The 15,794-nt window shown below is 46.9% G+C and overlaps 1 protein-coding gene across 2 annotated transcripts in view; it reads left to right on the top strand.

Moving 5' to 3' along the window:
• The first annotated feature begins 1,233 nt into the window (after positions 1–1,233).
• LOC133366484 (C-Jun-amino-terminal kinase-interacting protein 3-like) overlaps positions 1,234–15,794 on the top strand; it is a 28,218-nt gene continuing 13,657 nt past the window's right edge. Inside the window, exons 1-16 of one of the 2 annotated variants that reach the window (XM_061589636.1) lie at positions 1,234–2,166; positions 3,249–3,369; positions 5,892–5,962; positions 6,048–6,136; positions 7,346–7,433; positions 7,600–7,708; positions 8,624–8,711; positions 9,229–9,335; positions 9,535–9,586; positions 10,267–10,419; positions 11,507–11,555; positions 11,706–11,836; positions 13,120–13,173; positions 13,901–14,068; positions 15,051–15,170; positions 15,542–15,623. In XM_061589636.1, coding sequence (XP_061445620.1) covers positions 1,867–2,166; positions 3,249–3,369; positions 5,892–5,962; positions 6,048–6,136; positions 7,346–7,433; positions 7,600–7,708; positions 8,624–8,711; positions 9,229–9,335; positions 9,535–9,586; positions 10,267–10,419; positions 11,507–11,555; positions 11,706–11,836; positions 13,120–13,173; positions 13,901–14,068; positions 15,051–15,170; positions 15,542–15,623 — 1,782 coding nt within the window. In that variant the 5' untranslated portion in view covers positions 1,234–1,866. Of the gene's footprint in view, positions 2,167–3,248; positions 3,370–5,891; positions 5,963–6,047; positions 6,137–7,345; positions 7,434–7,599; positions 7,709–8,623; positions 8,712–9,228; positions 9,336–9,534; positions 9,587–10,266; positions 10,420–11,506; positions 11,556–11,702; positions 11,837–13,119; positions 13,174–13,900; positions 14,069–15,050; positions 15,171–15,541; positions 15,624–15,794 lie in introns of both variants that reach the window. The other variant, XM_061589635.1, reaches the window with a different exon arrangement.

The following is a 15,794-nucleotide window of genomic DNA, read 5'->3' as shown; positions in this document are numbered from 1 at the left end:
GAGGCTCTGGGCCAGGCAGAACGCAGTGGAATCCCATAGGGGACACCCTCCCCTTTCCGGGGGTATATGATTTGTCCTGGCCCAGAGCAGATTTTGGGGCATGTACCCCCAGTTACTTATTTTTTCCTGCATGTTTTTGTCCAGTTTGATTTTGCATAGATGCACTCGTGAGTGTCTGGTGCCCAGCAGAAGCTCTGGGCCGGATGGGACTCAGTGGCATCTCGTAGGGGACACCCTCCCCTTTCCGGGGGTATATGATTTGTCCTGGCCCAGAGCAGATTTTGGGGTGTGTATCCCCAGTTACTTATGATTTATGATTTTATGACATCTTTATGTATTTATGATATCGGAATCCTGATGATTTTGATTGTATAAATTTGTCAGTCTTGACGGCGAGAGTCTCCTGATTACAGCGATATATCATACAGGGTACCCCATTATTTATTTTGGGGTTCAGGGGCATTTTAAATTTGGCTTGACGTTGCTGTAGCTGTCAACTTTTCTTCTTTGTTAGTGACTGAAATTTCACACAAATAAGGAACTGGGAACTGGGCAGGCTATATGAGGCAATGGGTTGCTCTAGAGCAGACCCATTGAAACTAATGGCCTAAATTAATCATGTCTGTTGACTTCAATGAGTCTACTCTGAGTAGAGACACTGGAGACAAGCCAATATGCATATGAGAACAAAGGTTTATCTAGCCCAGCGTCCTGCTTCTTATAAAGGCAAACCCGGACTTTCTGTGAAACCCGCGAACAAGTTTCCAAAAGGCTCAGACAGCATGAAGATGAATTAACACAGCAATAAGTAGATCATTAAAAAGTGCAGTGAGCCAGGCTGGTATCCAAACACCAGTAGGGCAGAGCCTTTAACTTCTGTTACAGCAACAAGTGACTCTGAAGCAAAGCTGAATTGCGCCCTAATCAAACAATCCAAGAGAAGGGACCATAAACCTGAAATTCCGACGTGAAGCTTGTATAATATATACACGCAGGCTCACCCAACCAGCTTTTTTAGGTCATATGACCCAGTATCATGTGATTGCAGAAAGTTAATACTATTTCTTCCCCCCGCCCCCCCCATCCTTTTTCTTCTTCACCCTCTCCTGCCGGCACTTTGCTGGAAACCTCCCGCCTCCGGGCGCCATTGGCCACAAGTGGGTACTTCGGCACGCAATTGGCCACCCATGGCGATTTCCTCATGAGAGCCGTATTTCCGTTGGTCGTCCTATAGGTTTTTGGCTCCGCCTACCTTTCCTCTTGGAAAGTGACAAGAAGTTGGGATCGCAGCTGTCGACACCGATGGGGTTTTGAGGTTGACGCGGGGAGAGCTAAACACTTGAGTTAGAAATCCGGGGATTCCCCTTTCTTTCTTGCTCGCCCTTCCTCCGGGGGGGGGGAGAGCCAGGATTCCTGGGTTTCCCAAAGAGAATATGGCTAGTGGTTAGAGCACCTAGCCTGGGAGCCAATTTAGTTCCGGCAACGGAAAATGGTAGCGAGGGGTTGCGGATGTGTGCATGGACCTGGAGCTGGGAGGAACTAGGAAGGGAGTAAAGTCCTGTGGCTAGAGCAAGGGTGCATAGAGGTAGGGGACAGATAATCCTGGTTACTCCGTGAAGTACATTCAGGGACAAAAAGGCTCAAGGGTCCTGCCTGCTCAAAATGGGTGTTGAGTAGTACTAGTAGTAACTTGAACAGTGTCTGGATTCCTGTGTTCTTGGACCAGGAAGAGGAGGTAGGGCAAGACTTTTTGTGTTTAAGAAAGTGAAGTCTGGTGGGTTGGAGCAGGAAGATTAAGGAGCCAGGAGGAAACCTGGGGTATCTGGAGTAGGAGGCTGGAGAGTACAGTGGTTAGAGCAGCTCACAATGGATGACCCCGAGGAGATGTTTAGAGGCGATGGGGATCCCAACCCTGCTCCTTACGAGGAGCTGGTGTCGGTGATGGCTGGGGGTTTGTATGGGGAACTGGAGCGGCTTGTAGGGGCCCACGGGCCTGGAGCTGTGTCAGGGCTCCTGCCACAACTGGTCTCTGTCCTGGAGTCCTTGCAAGGGGCTTGCGGGCAAGTCCGGGAGCGGGACCAGGCTCTGGAATGCCTACGGGATGACCGTCTGCGGCTGCTGGGGCAATATGAGCGGGAGCGAGCTGGGCGCAAGCGGGCAGAGGAGGTTGGTATCTCATTCTGCCTACCTGTTTTGCTGCTACTACTATTTGTAAACATTTATTTAGTCTCAGCAGAGTGTTGCACAGGACAGAGACAGCCAGGTTTGCCTGTTAGGCCAATCTGCCCCCAAAGCACTGGGGGGTGAGTGTGTGTGTGTACGGGGAGGGGGGTCAAGTCCCTTCCCATCTCCCTCTTATAAATCTGGTGTGTGCTAGTCAAATCTGGTGGTTGCCTAGGCTGGCACTTTTACTAGAGAACGATCAGCAGCTCAGAAGGACTTTCTCTTTGTGGTGCCACTCCTGTGAATGCACCTTTCTCAGGAAGTCTTATAGGGAACCAAGAAATATCCTGGTAACAGAAGTAGAAAGTAATTTTCAATCTAGCTTAATGTTGAAAGAAGGGGCTGGTGGCAGTTTCTATCCCCAGTCGTTAATCCCTGGCATCTGCTAATGGAAAGGATTCTGTATTTAAAAATTGGGATTGTACTTCTGGGTATCACAGACAGCAGGCACTGATGGACCCTATCCTTCATGTATTCATCTAAACTGTTTTTTTAATGGTTATTTATGTGCATTGTCATTACAACATCCTGTGGCAAGGAGTTCCATGGGATGTTATATTTGGTGTCAAGAAGTACTTATTTTGCTTTGTCTTAAGCTTGTGACCCATCAATTTGGGGGGATGTCCCTAAGCTTTCATGCTCTACTGGAGAATGAATAGGAGGAAGTTTTTCATCCTCTTTGTATCACTTAAGATTTTAAAGAAACTTCTTTCACACACACACCCTTTAGCCACATTGCTAAACTAAAAAGCATTAACAGCTTTCAAGCTTTTCTTGATAAGGAAAACGATCCTTATGCCCACAGTCTATTTCATACTGAGTGTGATACATGGTTGATGACTGCTCAGCCGCAGCCTTTTGGGACCCCGAGTGGATAGCGCTGGGGCTGATGAAGCTGTGGAGGAGCAATGAAAGAGACCTGTGTGGGATGGGAAGAAGTGGCTGCCAAAATGCAGCAGTGCTGGGATTGGGTGGGGGAGAGGATGTTGGAGCTGCCTGGACTCTTGGAGTTCTCTTTCATGCAGAGGTTTATGGAGCTGGAGGATGCGATGGAGCAGGAACGCAAGGTGCATGTAACAGCTGTGAGCCGGCTGGAGGGGCAGAGTCGTGCCCTGGAAGGGAAAGCACGGAGCTACGCAGATCAGGGTGAGAAAATAAAAAATGCTGGACGTACTGCTTTGCAAATTGTATGAAAAACCTACATTCGATAAGGGCATTCTAGGTGTGGGGAATCTTGGGTCCTCCAGATGTCATTGAACGACAACTCCCATCATCCCTGGCCATTGGCCATGATTGCTGAAGCTGATGGAAGCTGAAGTTTGGCAACATCTGGAGGGCCAAAGGTTCCCCTCTCCTGCCTAGGAGGATGCTGGTTACCAGACCAGCCAGTTCTTGGCTTTGGCTGAATCCTGTTCTGCCATCTTCTGCTTGCTGGGTAGCTTGCCACCTACCCATATCTCTCCCACCAGCAGGCATGCCCAATCCTGCATCCTTCATCCATTCCCTGCTATGCTTCTTGGAAGCTCTGGCTGGGCCGGTCGATCAAGTTTGCTAAGATTGGGGTGTAAGGGAGCAGTCAGCAGTGCAACTTCATCTGTGCACATCTTTTGGGCTGTTTGCAAACTTGGGCAACTTTTAGTCACATTTGTGATTATTTACAAAATATGCACAGAGTGAGAGCGAGAGAGGGAGGGAGAGGTGGTGTTTTTTCCTCTCCCTCTTCCATAGCATTACTTTATTTGGAGGACTCCAAAACCTGATGTGCAGCAGATGTAGGGTAGGCAAAAGGAAATACTACTTCACACACTGCATAATTGTTGCCACTGGATGAGTTCGTGGCTGCTGGCATAGATGGCTTTAAAAAATTGATTAGACAAATTCATATGTAGGGATAGCACCAGTTGATCTCTGTGTGTCTTGGGCTGCAATCCTGCACACAAGTGCCTGGGGATAAACCCCAATGAACTCAGTGAACGTGACTCCAAGTAAACATGCATGGGATCAGGGCTTATGGGCACTTCAGCACAAGCTGAGAACAAACTACATGTGATATTATTCTAATGTGCCGGTTTTAGAAAATGCAAATTGTACCAGTTTCAATAATCTGATAATTAAGGTGGTCAGAGCAGATGTAGAGAGGAAATTTTAAGTCTTCCTTGCTGCAATCCTGAGGAAAGTTCCACTTCTGGAGCTGATATTTGCTGGGTGTATGTGGGGTGGTGGAATTTCCCATTGCCATCAACAGAGAATTTCCTTCCATTGCAAATACCAGCTTCAGAGCAGAGATTTTCCTCAGGACTGCAGTAGGGGAGGAAAGGGTTACATTCCCTCCCCACAACTGCTCTGATCCCATTAATTATTAGTCCTCCTCCAGCTGATACAGTTTGCATTTAAAAAAATAAACACAACAACCCTGCATGTTAGATGTAAAGGCACATTTAACTTCATATCTAGTTTGTCTTTTGCACAATGAAGATACATTGGCATGCATGCTTTATGCAGGAGTAAATCCTGCTGAATGCAGCAAGACTTATTTCTGTTCAGACACCCATAGGTTGCACATCACATTCCATTTCCTTCAATGGGTCTTAGTTATAATATCTCTTGTTGGATTTTGCCCTTGATCTAGCAGATAAGACTCTTATCTTGTGCAGTCCATACCTAATTCTGTGTCCTGGTAAGGTCTGGGCTGGGTTGTGTTTAATGATGTATCTAGACCGAGGAAACATAGACACAAATTGCCACTAGCTCTGGAAAAATGTTTAGTGTCTATAGCCATTGACCCAATCCTCCTCCACCACCATCACCTTTATCTGTGAAATCTTTTAACTTAATTATGCTTATGCCCACCTATTCAATGTTCAACCCAGCACACAGGGACTTATTTTGGAGCCAGACTGGATTATATTTTCTTCAAAAAAAGAGTTTTACACCCTAGCAAAGGGTATCTCTAACAAAATTCTCAGTACCCTCACAAAATGAAAACTCTGATAGTACTATCCTATATCTATATATATCCAGGTAAGTGAGTATAGGATTGTCGCCTCAGTGTTCTTTGCATTAATCCAAGATGTTTGTGCATTCTCGCATATGAGGCATGAATTTTTCTTCATTTGGTCTGTATCGCCACTGCAAAGCTTGCATTGAACAAAATCTGCATTTTATTCAAGATGGGTTTATCCTGCTCTCGGGCCGGCCCTAACCTTAGGCAGAGTGAAGCAACCACCTCAATGGCAGATGCTCAGGGGCAGCAGCAGTAATAGCAGTAACACTGGCTATTTTTCCTGAGCCCCCAGCCATTCCCTTCTGTTGCCATGTGGCCTCTCCAGGACCCCCTTATTCTGGCTTACTGTCTGATGTATGGTGGAGGATGCTATTCTGTCACCAGTGTTGATTCAGCTGCCTGCCCAGTTGCCTTTCAGATGTGGAATAGAGAGGGGGCATCATGTTGTCCTTCACCTCCACCAGCAAAATGTCTTGGTCTGCTCCCTTTTCCACTTTTAACTGCACATAATACAAATAGTGCATAAGAGGCAATTTTTAGCTCCGTGTTTGAAAATGACCCTAAAACCAATTTAAAACTGGTTAAAGTTTCTGGTATCGATATACACATCACAATCACTCCAACATCACCTTCTCTCTCCCTCTCCTGCTTTCTCTTCTTGCAGTGGCCAGCCTGGAAGAACAAAAATCGTCCCTCCTAAAGGAGCTCTGGTCTATGAATCAGAGCCACACAAAGGTACCGTCTTCCCTTTTTTGCTCTTTTCTTCTCCCCTCTACTTCAAGCTGGGCCACATTCCCATGTTGTCCTCCATTCCTTACAGATTGTGCAAAGCTACAAGGAACTGAAGTCGCAAAGGGTGACGTTGGCCAGTACTAGCCAAACTGGATCTCTGTCTGCAGAGACACAAAGGTTTGGAGGAGGAAGCCAGGCATGGGGAGTGGGGGTCAGGAGTTTGTTTGGGGATACTGTGCCACCAGTAAGCCAGGGAGGCCCCTCCCTACTGACCAAGAAGGATATTTTTACCCAGGCTGCTGAGGTTGTGGAGGGTACCGTACGTCCAGCTGTTGCGTGCGTTCAGCTGCTGTGCACCCCAGCTTCCTCGAAGCGCACCACAGCTGCTGTTCAACCAGACTATTTTCCCTCATTTCATGCAGAAGGGTAGAAGCCCTTTGTGGTTGCCTAGCAATGGCAGGGCCTACGCCAGTGCTAGATTAAGGCAGGAATGGATGGGACTGTGCCCTGTGGTTGCCAGGCAACCCACCAAGGGCTGCATGTGACAAAACAGTTAGCTGGGGTGGGGATGGGGTTGAAATCTAATCTTGCACACGCACCCCAGCACCAAAGTGAAGAAAGGACAAGCTGCTCCATGACAAACTTAGTAGAAATGGGGTGCAGTGTGGGGCGGTGGGCAAAGAAACGTGAGGCTCTTCTCTGATTGCTTTCAGAGGTCAGGTGGGTATCTGGCAAGGAGAGGGCATTTTTAGTGGTGGCACTCCGGTTACAGAATTCCCTCACTCGTCCAATCCGCCTGGCTCCTTCGTTATTTGCCTTTTTAGATGCCAGATGAAGCCTGTCCTGTTCTCTGGAATCCAAGATTCTTTTTTATCGTTAAAGAATGGCCATAGCCCTTGGCAAAATGGGGTTTTGCGTTCAGGAGGTACTGGGTTCAGTCCCTGGCATTTCCAAGTAAGCCAAAGAGGGACCCCTGCCTGAAAACCCAGAGAGCGGCTGCCAGTCAGTGTAGACACTGTTGAGCTAGTTGGATCAGGCTGACTGTATAAGGCAGCTTCTCTTTCTCAAGCTTTTAACAACAACAGAACTTACCAACTGACTACTTTTTTTTTTAAGCTTGCAGTAGTAATTTTAGATTTCTGTGTAATATGTTGGTTGTTTTATATTGTTGTTAATTGGGTTTGCCAGCCACATTGAGGCCTTATTGTGGGATGGAGGAGGGAAGGAAGGTGCGTGTAGACCCTTTGAGATACGGAGATGGCGAAGGGCCCCAAGCAACGATATACTGTAGGAGGTTACAGACATGTCTTTTCCAGGACAGCTGATTAGCAGTAATGAAAAAATCCAAATAACTTTCTCCCCCTCTTTCCTCCCCCTCCCGATCAGGTTGAAGCCCCTACCAATCCAGGCACCCCCACAGTTTCTTCCAAGCACCTCAGATCCTGGGCCTCCTGAATTCCCTCATTCCCCAGAGGTAAGTGGCTTGGTGTTGTGGGGCTTGAGCCCCTGTTTGTTGCTTCTGGCAAAGAGCAACAAGGATAGATGGGAAGGCTGTGTGGGGAGGGGAGCAGAGGCATTAAGGGGAACCAAGAACAAATGGGCTTTTATGTTTTTTCCTTCCCCTCCCCCCTTCTTTTCAGGAACCTGTAGAGTTTCGGGAGTTTCCCCTTGCAAAGAAGATGCCCCAGAGGGACGGAGAACGAAATGATTTCCCCTTGGCACAAGAAATGATGCAGCCGGAGCAGGATGGTATGGAGAGGGACCCTCCATCTTGTCTTCTCTAGGATAAGCTTTTCATAGGAAGGTCACATTTACACCCTACATTTAAAGCACATGGCTTCCCTAAAAGAGGGAAGCTTGAAGAATGGCAACAAGGGAGAGGGCCTTCTCAGTGGTGGCCCCCAAACTATGGAATGATCTCCCTGATGAGGTGTGCCTGGCGCCAATACTGTTATCTTTTCAGCGCCAGGGCAAGACTTTCCTCTTCTCCCAGGCATTTTAGCATGTGTTTTTAAATTGTTTTTAAAAAAATTTAAATTGTGTTTTTAAATTGTTTTTTGTGTTTAAAAATTTGTATATTTGTTTTTATTGTTATAATTGCTGTAAACTGCCCAGAGAGCTTCATCTATGGGGCGGTATATAAATGTAATAAATGAATGAATAAATTAAATAAATTAAAGTATCCCGGGGAATGGCCAGCGAGGGGTGTACCCTGAGGAGAGGGCATGGCCTAGGGGGAGCCCTAAGAGCCAGTGTTAGAGAGGCCTGGAGGGGACCTCAGGTTCCTTACTGGTGCCTAATGAGTTGATAGAATGCCAGTTCTACACTTTTATTGTACATTTTGTGTTTTAGCTGTGCCGGTCCCCATCCCTCCCATTTCACTCCAGTAGTTCTAGTTCCTGATGAGTTTCTCCTGATTGCAGGGCAAGGACCAGCCTGGCTTTCATTTATTCTTATAACAGGAGAAATTAACATATAATATTTATTTTTCTGTAAGCAAGCAACAAAATGTCAAATAGGCCCCCTGTCCAAAGGAAGCAACACATTTATTATTTTTCTAGATTTGTTTCAGTATGGAAAGGGCTTTGTAGAGATGGATTAATTGTGGATAATCTTGAAACATAAGAAATGCTTTGCATTCCCCCCCCCGTCTTGTCACGTCAGCCACTCCTGTTCAGCAGCAGTGCTTGTACTTGGATGACCTCCTGAGCTCCACTCCGGAATTGGGACCTGACCAAAAGCAACCAAGCAGGTAAGAGGGATGTGTTCACTTATTAAGCCTCTGAGCAGAAAGCACATATTGGCTGAACATGGTTGATGTGTGTTTGAACACAGACACTCTTCCATTGGAGTGAAGCAGCAGCTAGGCTCTTCCTTTCTGTGTCCCTCAACCTTGGCATGATCACACCTTTCCCTAACCCTCTAGCATTTCCTCTATTCCCTTCACGGGTGCTTTAATATCAGGAGAGTTAGATCTTCTAGCTATCATACTCGCTGCTTTGGAGGACCACACACCACTGAGTTGGCCGGCCAGCCGGGTATCTTCTATTTCTCTTGCACCCCCTTCAGCAGCTGCCATTTTGAAATCACTGCAGTCATAGGATGGGGAGTGAGAGTGATCTTTTAAGGACTTCTCTGTGTTCATTTTCTCCTCAGAAAAATCCCATACCTGGTTTCTGTCTACTGTGACGTCAGACGTGGGTGTGTGTTGTTGCTAGGATAGGAGTGGGTGGGTACTGTGTCTATTTGTCTGTCTGTCTGTCTCTCAGCCCTCTGAGTAACACCCTCGAGCGCAACACGGTGTCCCTTTTCGCCGAGGTCTCGGGCCTCAGCCCTGAACTCCTCAGCGATATGGACGACGGTGCCGATTTGCAGGGTAGGTGAAACTCCACCCTTCTCCCTCCTTCTGCATCCTTTCCTGCTGGGACCTATTTCTCCTCCCAGAGAACCCAGGAGTCCTAGCTCCCCCACCTCAATCAGAAAACCTGCCTCCCGTAATTCCCCAACCTGCAGGGAATTAGGGCTGGGTCTGTGCCCTGGCAGTTCAGCCATGTCCATCTTTGACCATCTTTCAGGTGATGCCTTAGAAACCCTGGTGGCAGAAAACACTCAGCTACAAGAGGCACGGTAAGATCAACCCCTTCCTTTCCTAGCCTAAAGTGTTTTATTTCTGTTTGTCAAGGCAACTTACAAACACATCATAAAGCCAGCTAAAAATAGTTTTTAAAACAGTGCAAAAACAACTAAAGATTTTTTTTTTAATCCTAAATGGACATCTAAGGTAGAGACTTTTTCAATCAGCTGGAAAAGCTTGTCAAAAGTTTTTTGTGTTCATTTTGTCCTCAGAAAAATCTCATGCCCTAGTTTACTGTGACGTCAGATGTACAGATAGTGGGTGCCTGTTATACCTCAACATGGGTGCCATTCTACCGAACAGGAGTGGTCCCACTGGAAGCCATGCTCTGAGTTACTGTGGAGCAGGCTTCTGAGATTTTTGGGATTTGAAGGAGAAAATCTCCTATAGAACACAATGACCTGCTGGAAATGCAAGGGGTGAGGCTCTCAAGCTACTTGGTCCTGAACTGCATAGGGCCTTGTATGTTGATGGCAGCTGGAACTCCTTAAAAAGAAAGGGCCTTGTATGCCCTTATCAAGGGTACTTTACTTGGCAGGCAGTTAAAGAAATAGGGATCCAGGCCTGGCCTCCATATCTCTGCTGCATGCCTGTTTCTCACTTGGATCAGACCCTCCACCTGGACATGGCATCCAGTCCCGGGCTAAAACCTTCCTCATTGTCCCATCTCCAGGATTGCTCTGGATACTGCCCGCCGCCATCTTATAGCCCGTGTAGAAGAGCTCACTGAAGAGCGAGAGTCGCTACGGATGGAGCGTGAGGGAACACTGGGTGCCCTGAGCCGCTGCCAAGCCCAGCTGAAAGAGACTGAGTTGGAACTTAGCCGGTAAGACCTGGTAGCTGCTGTTCCTGGCGTTTTACAGCCATCATGATTCTATCACCTCCTGAGCTGCACTGGCAAAGCAAAGGAGAGTGGCACCTCAAGTCAGTAGTACAGAACAACTCTCCCACAATGTAGGCAAATCCCAAAGTGTGAGTTACCCACTGTTTCAGGGGCAGAGGAGGAAGCAATAATTTATTTCATTTTCCTCCAGATCACTCAAGGCAGTGTACCTGGTTCTTTCTCCCTTTATCCTTACAACAACCCTGTGAGGTAGCTTAGGTTGTGGGAGAGGGAGACAGAATGTGACTGTCCCAATTTCAACCAGCTTAGTTGTAGTTGAACGGGGATTTGAACTGAGACTCCAAAGGCAAAGTCCAGTGCTCTGATTGTTGCACCACACACAGACAGTCTCAAACCAAGAGCATCATTTAAGTTAAATAGCTATATGCCATATTATGAGGGCCACATCCTAAAAGTGTAATATATGTACTTTTAAAGACATACGTAGCTAATGTAGGAAGACGTTGTCCAGTTTTCTTCATGCAGGTTATATTATATGTTTTAACAACCTGTATTTGCATTTTTTAGGTTTATATTGTAGTGCCGCCCTGGGCTTCTGCTGGGAGAAAGGGTGGGATATAAATATAATAACAGTGATGATAATGATAATGTCTTTGCAGCTCAGTTACAATAATAAAAGCAGTGTATATAACAGCAACAATAATAATATAGCAAAGGCAGCCTTGTGTGTTTCTGCCCAAATGCTTCAGACAAACCTGAATCTTTCTAAACTCGGCTGTTCCTCTGAAGAAGAGCGGCTTGTGCGAAAGGTGTTGGTGCTTTATCTGAATTACTGAATAAACAATTGTGTACCTGCTGGGCATTGGTTGCTGCTTCCTAACCATGGTGTAAAAATTCCTCTGCGTGTTCCACTGTGTGTGTATTGAGCTGGTCTTGTGATTGATGATTTCGGGGCATGTATTAGCAGTTAAAAGGGAAAATGGAATCTCCTGTCCCTGGGACATCAACCTAGAATATTTTTAAAAAGAAGTACGGTAACACAAATATCAGTACATCTTTCTCATTCCAGGATACGGCAGGAGTTTGGGGAAACGAGACGTCCCAGTGAGGAGGGGGAGGTAAGAAGAGCGCCCTCTGCAGGGTGCTGTTGTGACTAGCAGAGGGGTTAGGCCCTCTGGAAGGCTGATGGGTGTGAGACGGGTTGGAATTGGGACTCTAGGAGTGACATTTGTGCATGGTTGAGGCAGGATCACAATCTTCCTCAGCAGGCTGAAGGGGGCTTGTCCCAGCCTCAGCGGTTCACCCGGGCTGAGATGGCACGTGTGGTGATGGAGCGCAACCTCTATAAGGAGAGGCTGATGGAGCTGCAGGAAGCCGTTCGACGCACAGAGCTGCTAAGGTCAGTAGCGCTGTGGTTGACAGGCCCTATGCGTGGTTTGTGAGGTGGTGGCAGCAGGCAAATTGTTCTGTGACCTTACCCTAACTTAACATATGACTCCTAGTGATTAGTAGCCTTCCCCCTCAGCATGATTTGTAATTGGACTTGGCCACTGAGTCATTTCCCTTTTTAAAAAGTCTGAAAATAGCTCTGTTATTTCTGAGCCAAACCATGAGCCTTTTTGGACCCCACCATGCTCCAAGTGACATCATCAGGAGCAGCATGGGGTTAGAAATGTGAAAGCCCAGAAAGAAGGGGAAATTTGGGGGGAGAACCTGTGTTTTTTCTGAATTTTTCCATTTTCTCTCCACCAAAATTTGAAGTAAAAATGGGGGGAAACTTTATTTTTCTGTGTGTGTTTTTTCCCTGGGCTTTCACATCTCTAGATGGGATCCAAATTCCTCCCCCAAGCCTCCTGGCAGCAGGATGGGAGGACTCTCTCTCGCTCCCCCTTCCTGATGCCTGCAGTGCTTCTGTAACAGCATCCCAAGTGCCAGGGAGAGCGGACTGGAGTTCCAAGAGAGAGAACTCCCTCCCTGCTGCCAAATTAGCAGCTGCAGCCAGGTAGGTGGGAGGGGAATCAGGATTTCTAAGGGCTCTTAAAGCTCACCTCCAGCTGGAGGTGAGAATTACGAGTCATTGAGGTTTGTATTCTGAGTCAGGGAATTATGAAACTTGGTAACATCACTAGTGACACCATGTTATCCTAGAGTTACCCCCCACTGCTAGCTGAGCCTTCCCCTCTCTGGGGAGAAAACAGCCACTGCAGGCATCTTGCTCACCTCATTTCCTAGAAACCAGGAATGGGAAAACTGTGGCTCTCCAGGTGTTGCTGGGACTCTTAACTCCCATCAGCCCCAGCCAGTATGGCCAATGCTCAGAGCTGATGGGAGCTGTAGTCCAGCAATATCAAGAGGGCCAGAGATTCCTTATCCCTACCCTTGGAGCTACTCTGGGAAATCACTCAGTGGTTACCCAGCCAATAGTTATTTTTCCATAGTACAAATCGGGGATGGGAGGGGGGACTTAGAGGTGGTATCTAGAGAGATGAGCGAAATGACTCTGACCGTGCAGCCTGTGAAGCTCTGCCCTGTGTTTTTTAACAGAGGCTGTCAGGGAACCAGTTGTGGACATGTTTCCCTTTTCTGGCCTTCAGAACTAGCATCAGTTTTTAGACCAGAAGAGGAAGAACAGTCACTGTGTGGTGGCAGGGCAGCCTTAATTAATTGCTTATCTCTTCCCAGGGCTTCGCGGGAGGAACAAGCTGTTCAGATGAAAAAATCCTCTTTCTGGAAAATGTATGTGCCATCTTAAGATCTGTCCCCGTAGCTACAGCTGTGTATACTCCGTGATTCTGCCTTCACAGTTTACAAGTTCGGAATCTGGTATACAGTGCACAACATAGTGTCCAGAGAAAATCTTATCTTTCATTTTTAGACAATATAGAAAAGCAAATTTCTAGACCTGATGGACTGCAAGGATTAGCTTGAAAGTGTGCGAGAGAACAGTTCCTAGTGAAATCTCTGAAGCTGGCGGGGCTAAGATTTCTAGTCGGTGGTTATTAGACACAATGGCTATGTTCTGCCTTTACTCTTGGAGGAAGTATGCCTCTGATAGTGACAGTTGCTGGGAATCGCATGTGAGGACGAGTAGTGCTCTTGCACTCAGTTCCTGCTTCCGGGCTTCCCATGGGCATCTTGTAGGCCACTGTGAGAACAGGGCTGCTGGATTAGATGGACCATTAGCCTGATCCAGCAGGACTTTTCTCATGTTCTTAGGAATGGCAATAAAGGCTCTCTCATAACTGTGACCCTTTGGACCAGAGCTGAACAGAACTCTGCAAGCATGCCATCTGTATGCTAATTTTGTTTTCTTTATACAGATCAGAGTTCCATTGTTCTCAATGAAAAAATCTGTTTTCTCGCTATTACATTTTGATTGATTTTTCAGAACCTGAGTGCTGACAGCGCTCTTTGCCCTTCCCTCCTATTTTCCCCTGATCATGTTGTGCTTTTCTCCTTGTAGCTTCGATCGCTTATTTAGCCCCTCAGACTCCCCAGAGAAGGCTCCTGCATCACCCCTGCCACCAGGGAGGGCCCAGTCTAGCCCCAGCAGCCTCAATGAATTGGGACGGAATGGAGGACAGCTGTCTCCAGCTTTGAGATACATCCCACGGGCTACCTCACTGACCGAGTAAGTTGCGTGATAAATTTATTTATTTATTTATTATTTCAATTTGTATACCGCCCTTAGCAGAATAGCTCTCAGGGCGGTGAACAAACAAGATAAAATACAATATATCATAATAAAAATCATAAAAATATATACAAACAAACAACAAAAAACACTACAAAAACACAATACGACAAAAATTAAAAATACTGATTAAAAGATCAAAATGGTTAAGAAAATTAAAATGCCTGGGAGCATAAAAAGGTCTTTACCTGGCGCCGAAAAGATAAAAGTGTAGGCGCCAGGTGTACCTCTTTGGGGAGGCTGTTCCACAACTCAGGGGCCACCACAGAAAAGGCCCTAGATCTAGTAACCACCCTCCGGGCTTCCCGATGGGTTGGTACCCGGAGGAGGGCCTTAGATTCTGAACGAAGTGAACGGGTAGGTTCGTATCGAGAGAGGCGTTCCACAAGGTATTGAGGTAAATCCCCTTGTAGGAAGAGAAGTACAGGAGTGCATAAGCTGACTTGGCTATCGCCATCACCAGCACTTCTTAGGAACATGATGTTACCTTATGCCAAGTTGGTCCGTTGGTTTGTCTAGCTCAATATTGTGTACTCTGATTGGCAGCAACCCTCCAGGATCTTAGGTAGAGCTCTTACCCAACCCTGAGACTTTAGATCCTTTTTATTAACTTGAGATGCCATGGATTGAACTTGGAGCCTTCTACGTGCAACGTTTGCCCACTGCCACAGAGCTGAAGGGCTCGCTCCACATAAAATGAAGTGACTTTATATTGGGTCAGGCTACTAGTGGGTCCTTAGCCCAGCGCTGACTGGCAGCACAAGGTCTCAGGCCAGTATATGCTTTGGGCTACAATTGAATGCATGCCCACGTAGGTAAGTCCCATTGAAATCTGTGTACTTCCCCTGTCATAATTGGATGCAGGATTGTCATTAAAGGCTTTGTGCTGCTTCCTACTGTCTGTCCTTTGCATCTGCAGAGCTGACACCTCCCCGCAGCAGAAACGTCGAGAGTTGTACCGTGAGATCCGTTCACACATCTGGCAGCAGCATGGCCGGGCACAGATCCATGGGTGGAGCCAGCCGCCTGCATTCCAGGGGAGTATTCTGGCACATGCATCTAGGGTCTTGTGCATCTAGGTGTCTGACCTATGTAAATCCCATGCCAAGGGGCTAGTCCTCAGGTATTGTTTTTTCAAACCAGATATCTGGGTAAAAAAAATGCAGACACGTGATCCCGTGTGTGTGTGTGTGTGTTATCACACCTAACAATGTACAGCAATTTCCCCTCATTCAACAGGGGCTGATGATAAACCATTTAGGAAATGGGGCCACATGATTTGACCCTTTGTGTCACCAAGCAGTGTGATGTGTTTAGAGTATATTTGTCTTTCTCCAACCCAGTTATGAACTGGCAATCCATGTGGTGAGTCTCCACATGTTAAATTTCAGTGCTCTTTCCTCTGCAGGGCCATGATCCGCTTTCAGGGGGCACTAACGTGCCTGTGCTTGTGCAGTTACGGATGCTGGACCAGAAGGACCCCAGTACCAAGGTGATAAAGGCAATCTGTTTCCAAACATTGAATACTGAGGATGAATTGGAATACTGAAACCGGTGTGATTCTCCTCCTGTAAATTGCCAAAACGGTTTAGTTTTAGTAGGTGTAGGAGTAATGATGGCTGAATCCAGAACAGTGAGTCATCCAGAGATGTTGTGGGCAATC

The sequence above is a fragment of the Rhineura floridana genome, chromosome 11 (assembly GCF_030035675.1).
Source record: "Rhineura floridana isolate rRhiFlo1 chromosome 11, rRhiFlo1.hap2, whole genome shotgun sequence".
In the NCBI taxonomy this organism is placed as follows: Eukaryota; Metazoa; Chordata; class Lepidosauria; order Squamata; family Rhineuridae; genus Rhineura; species Rhineura floridana.
The sequence above is the reverse complement of the archived record's forward strand: the minus strand, read 5'-3'. Positions and strand labels throughout refer to the sequence as shown.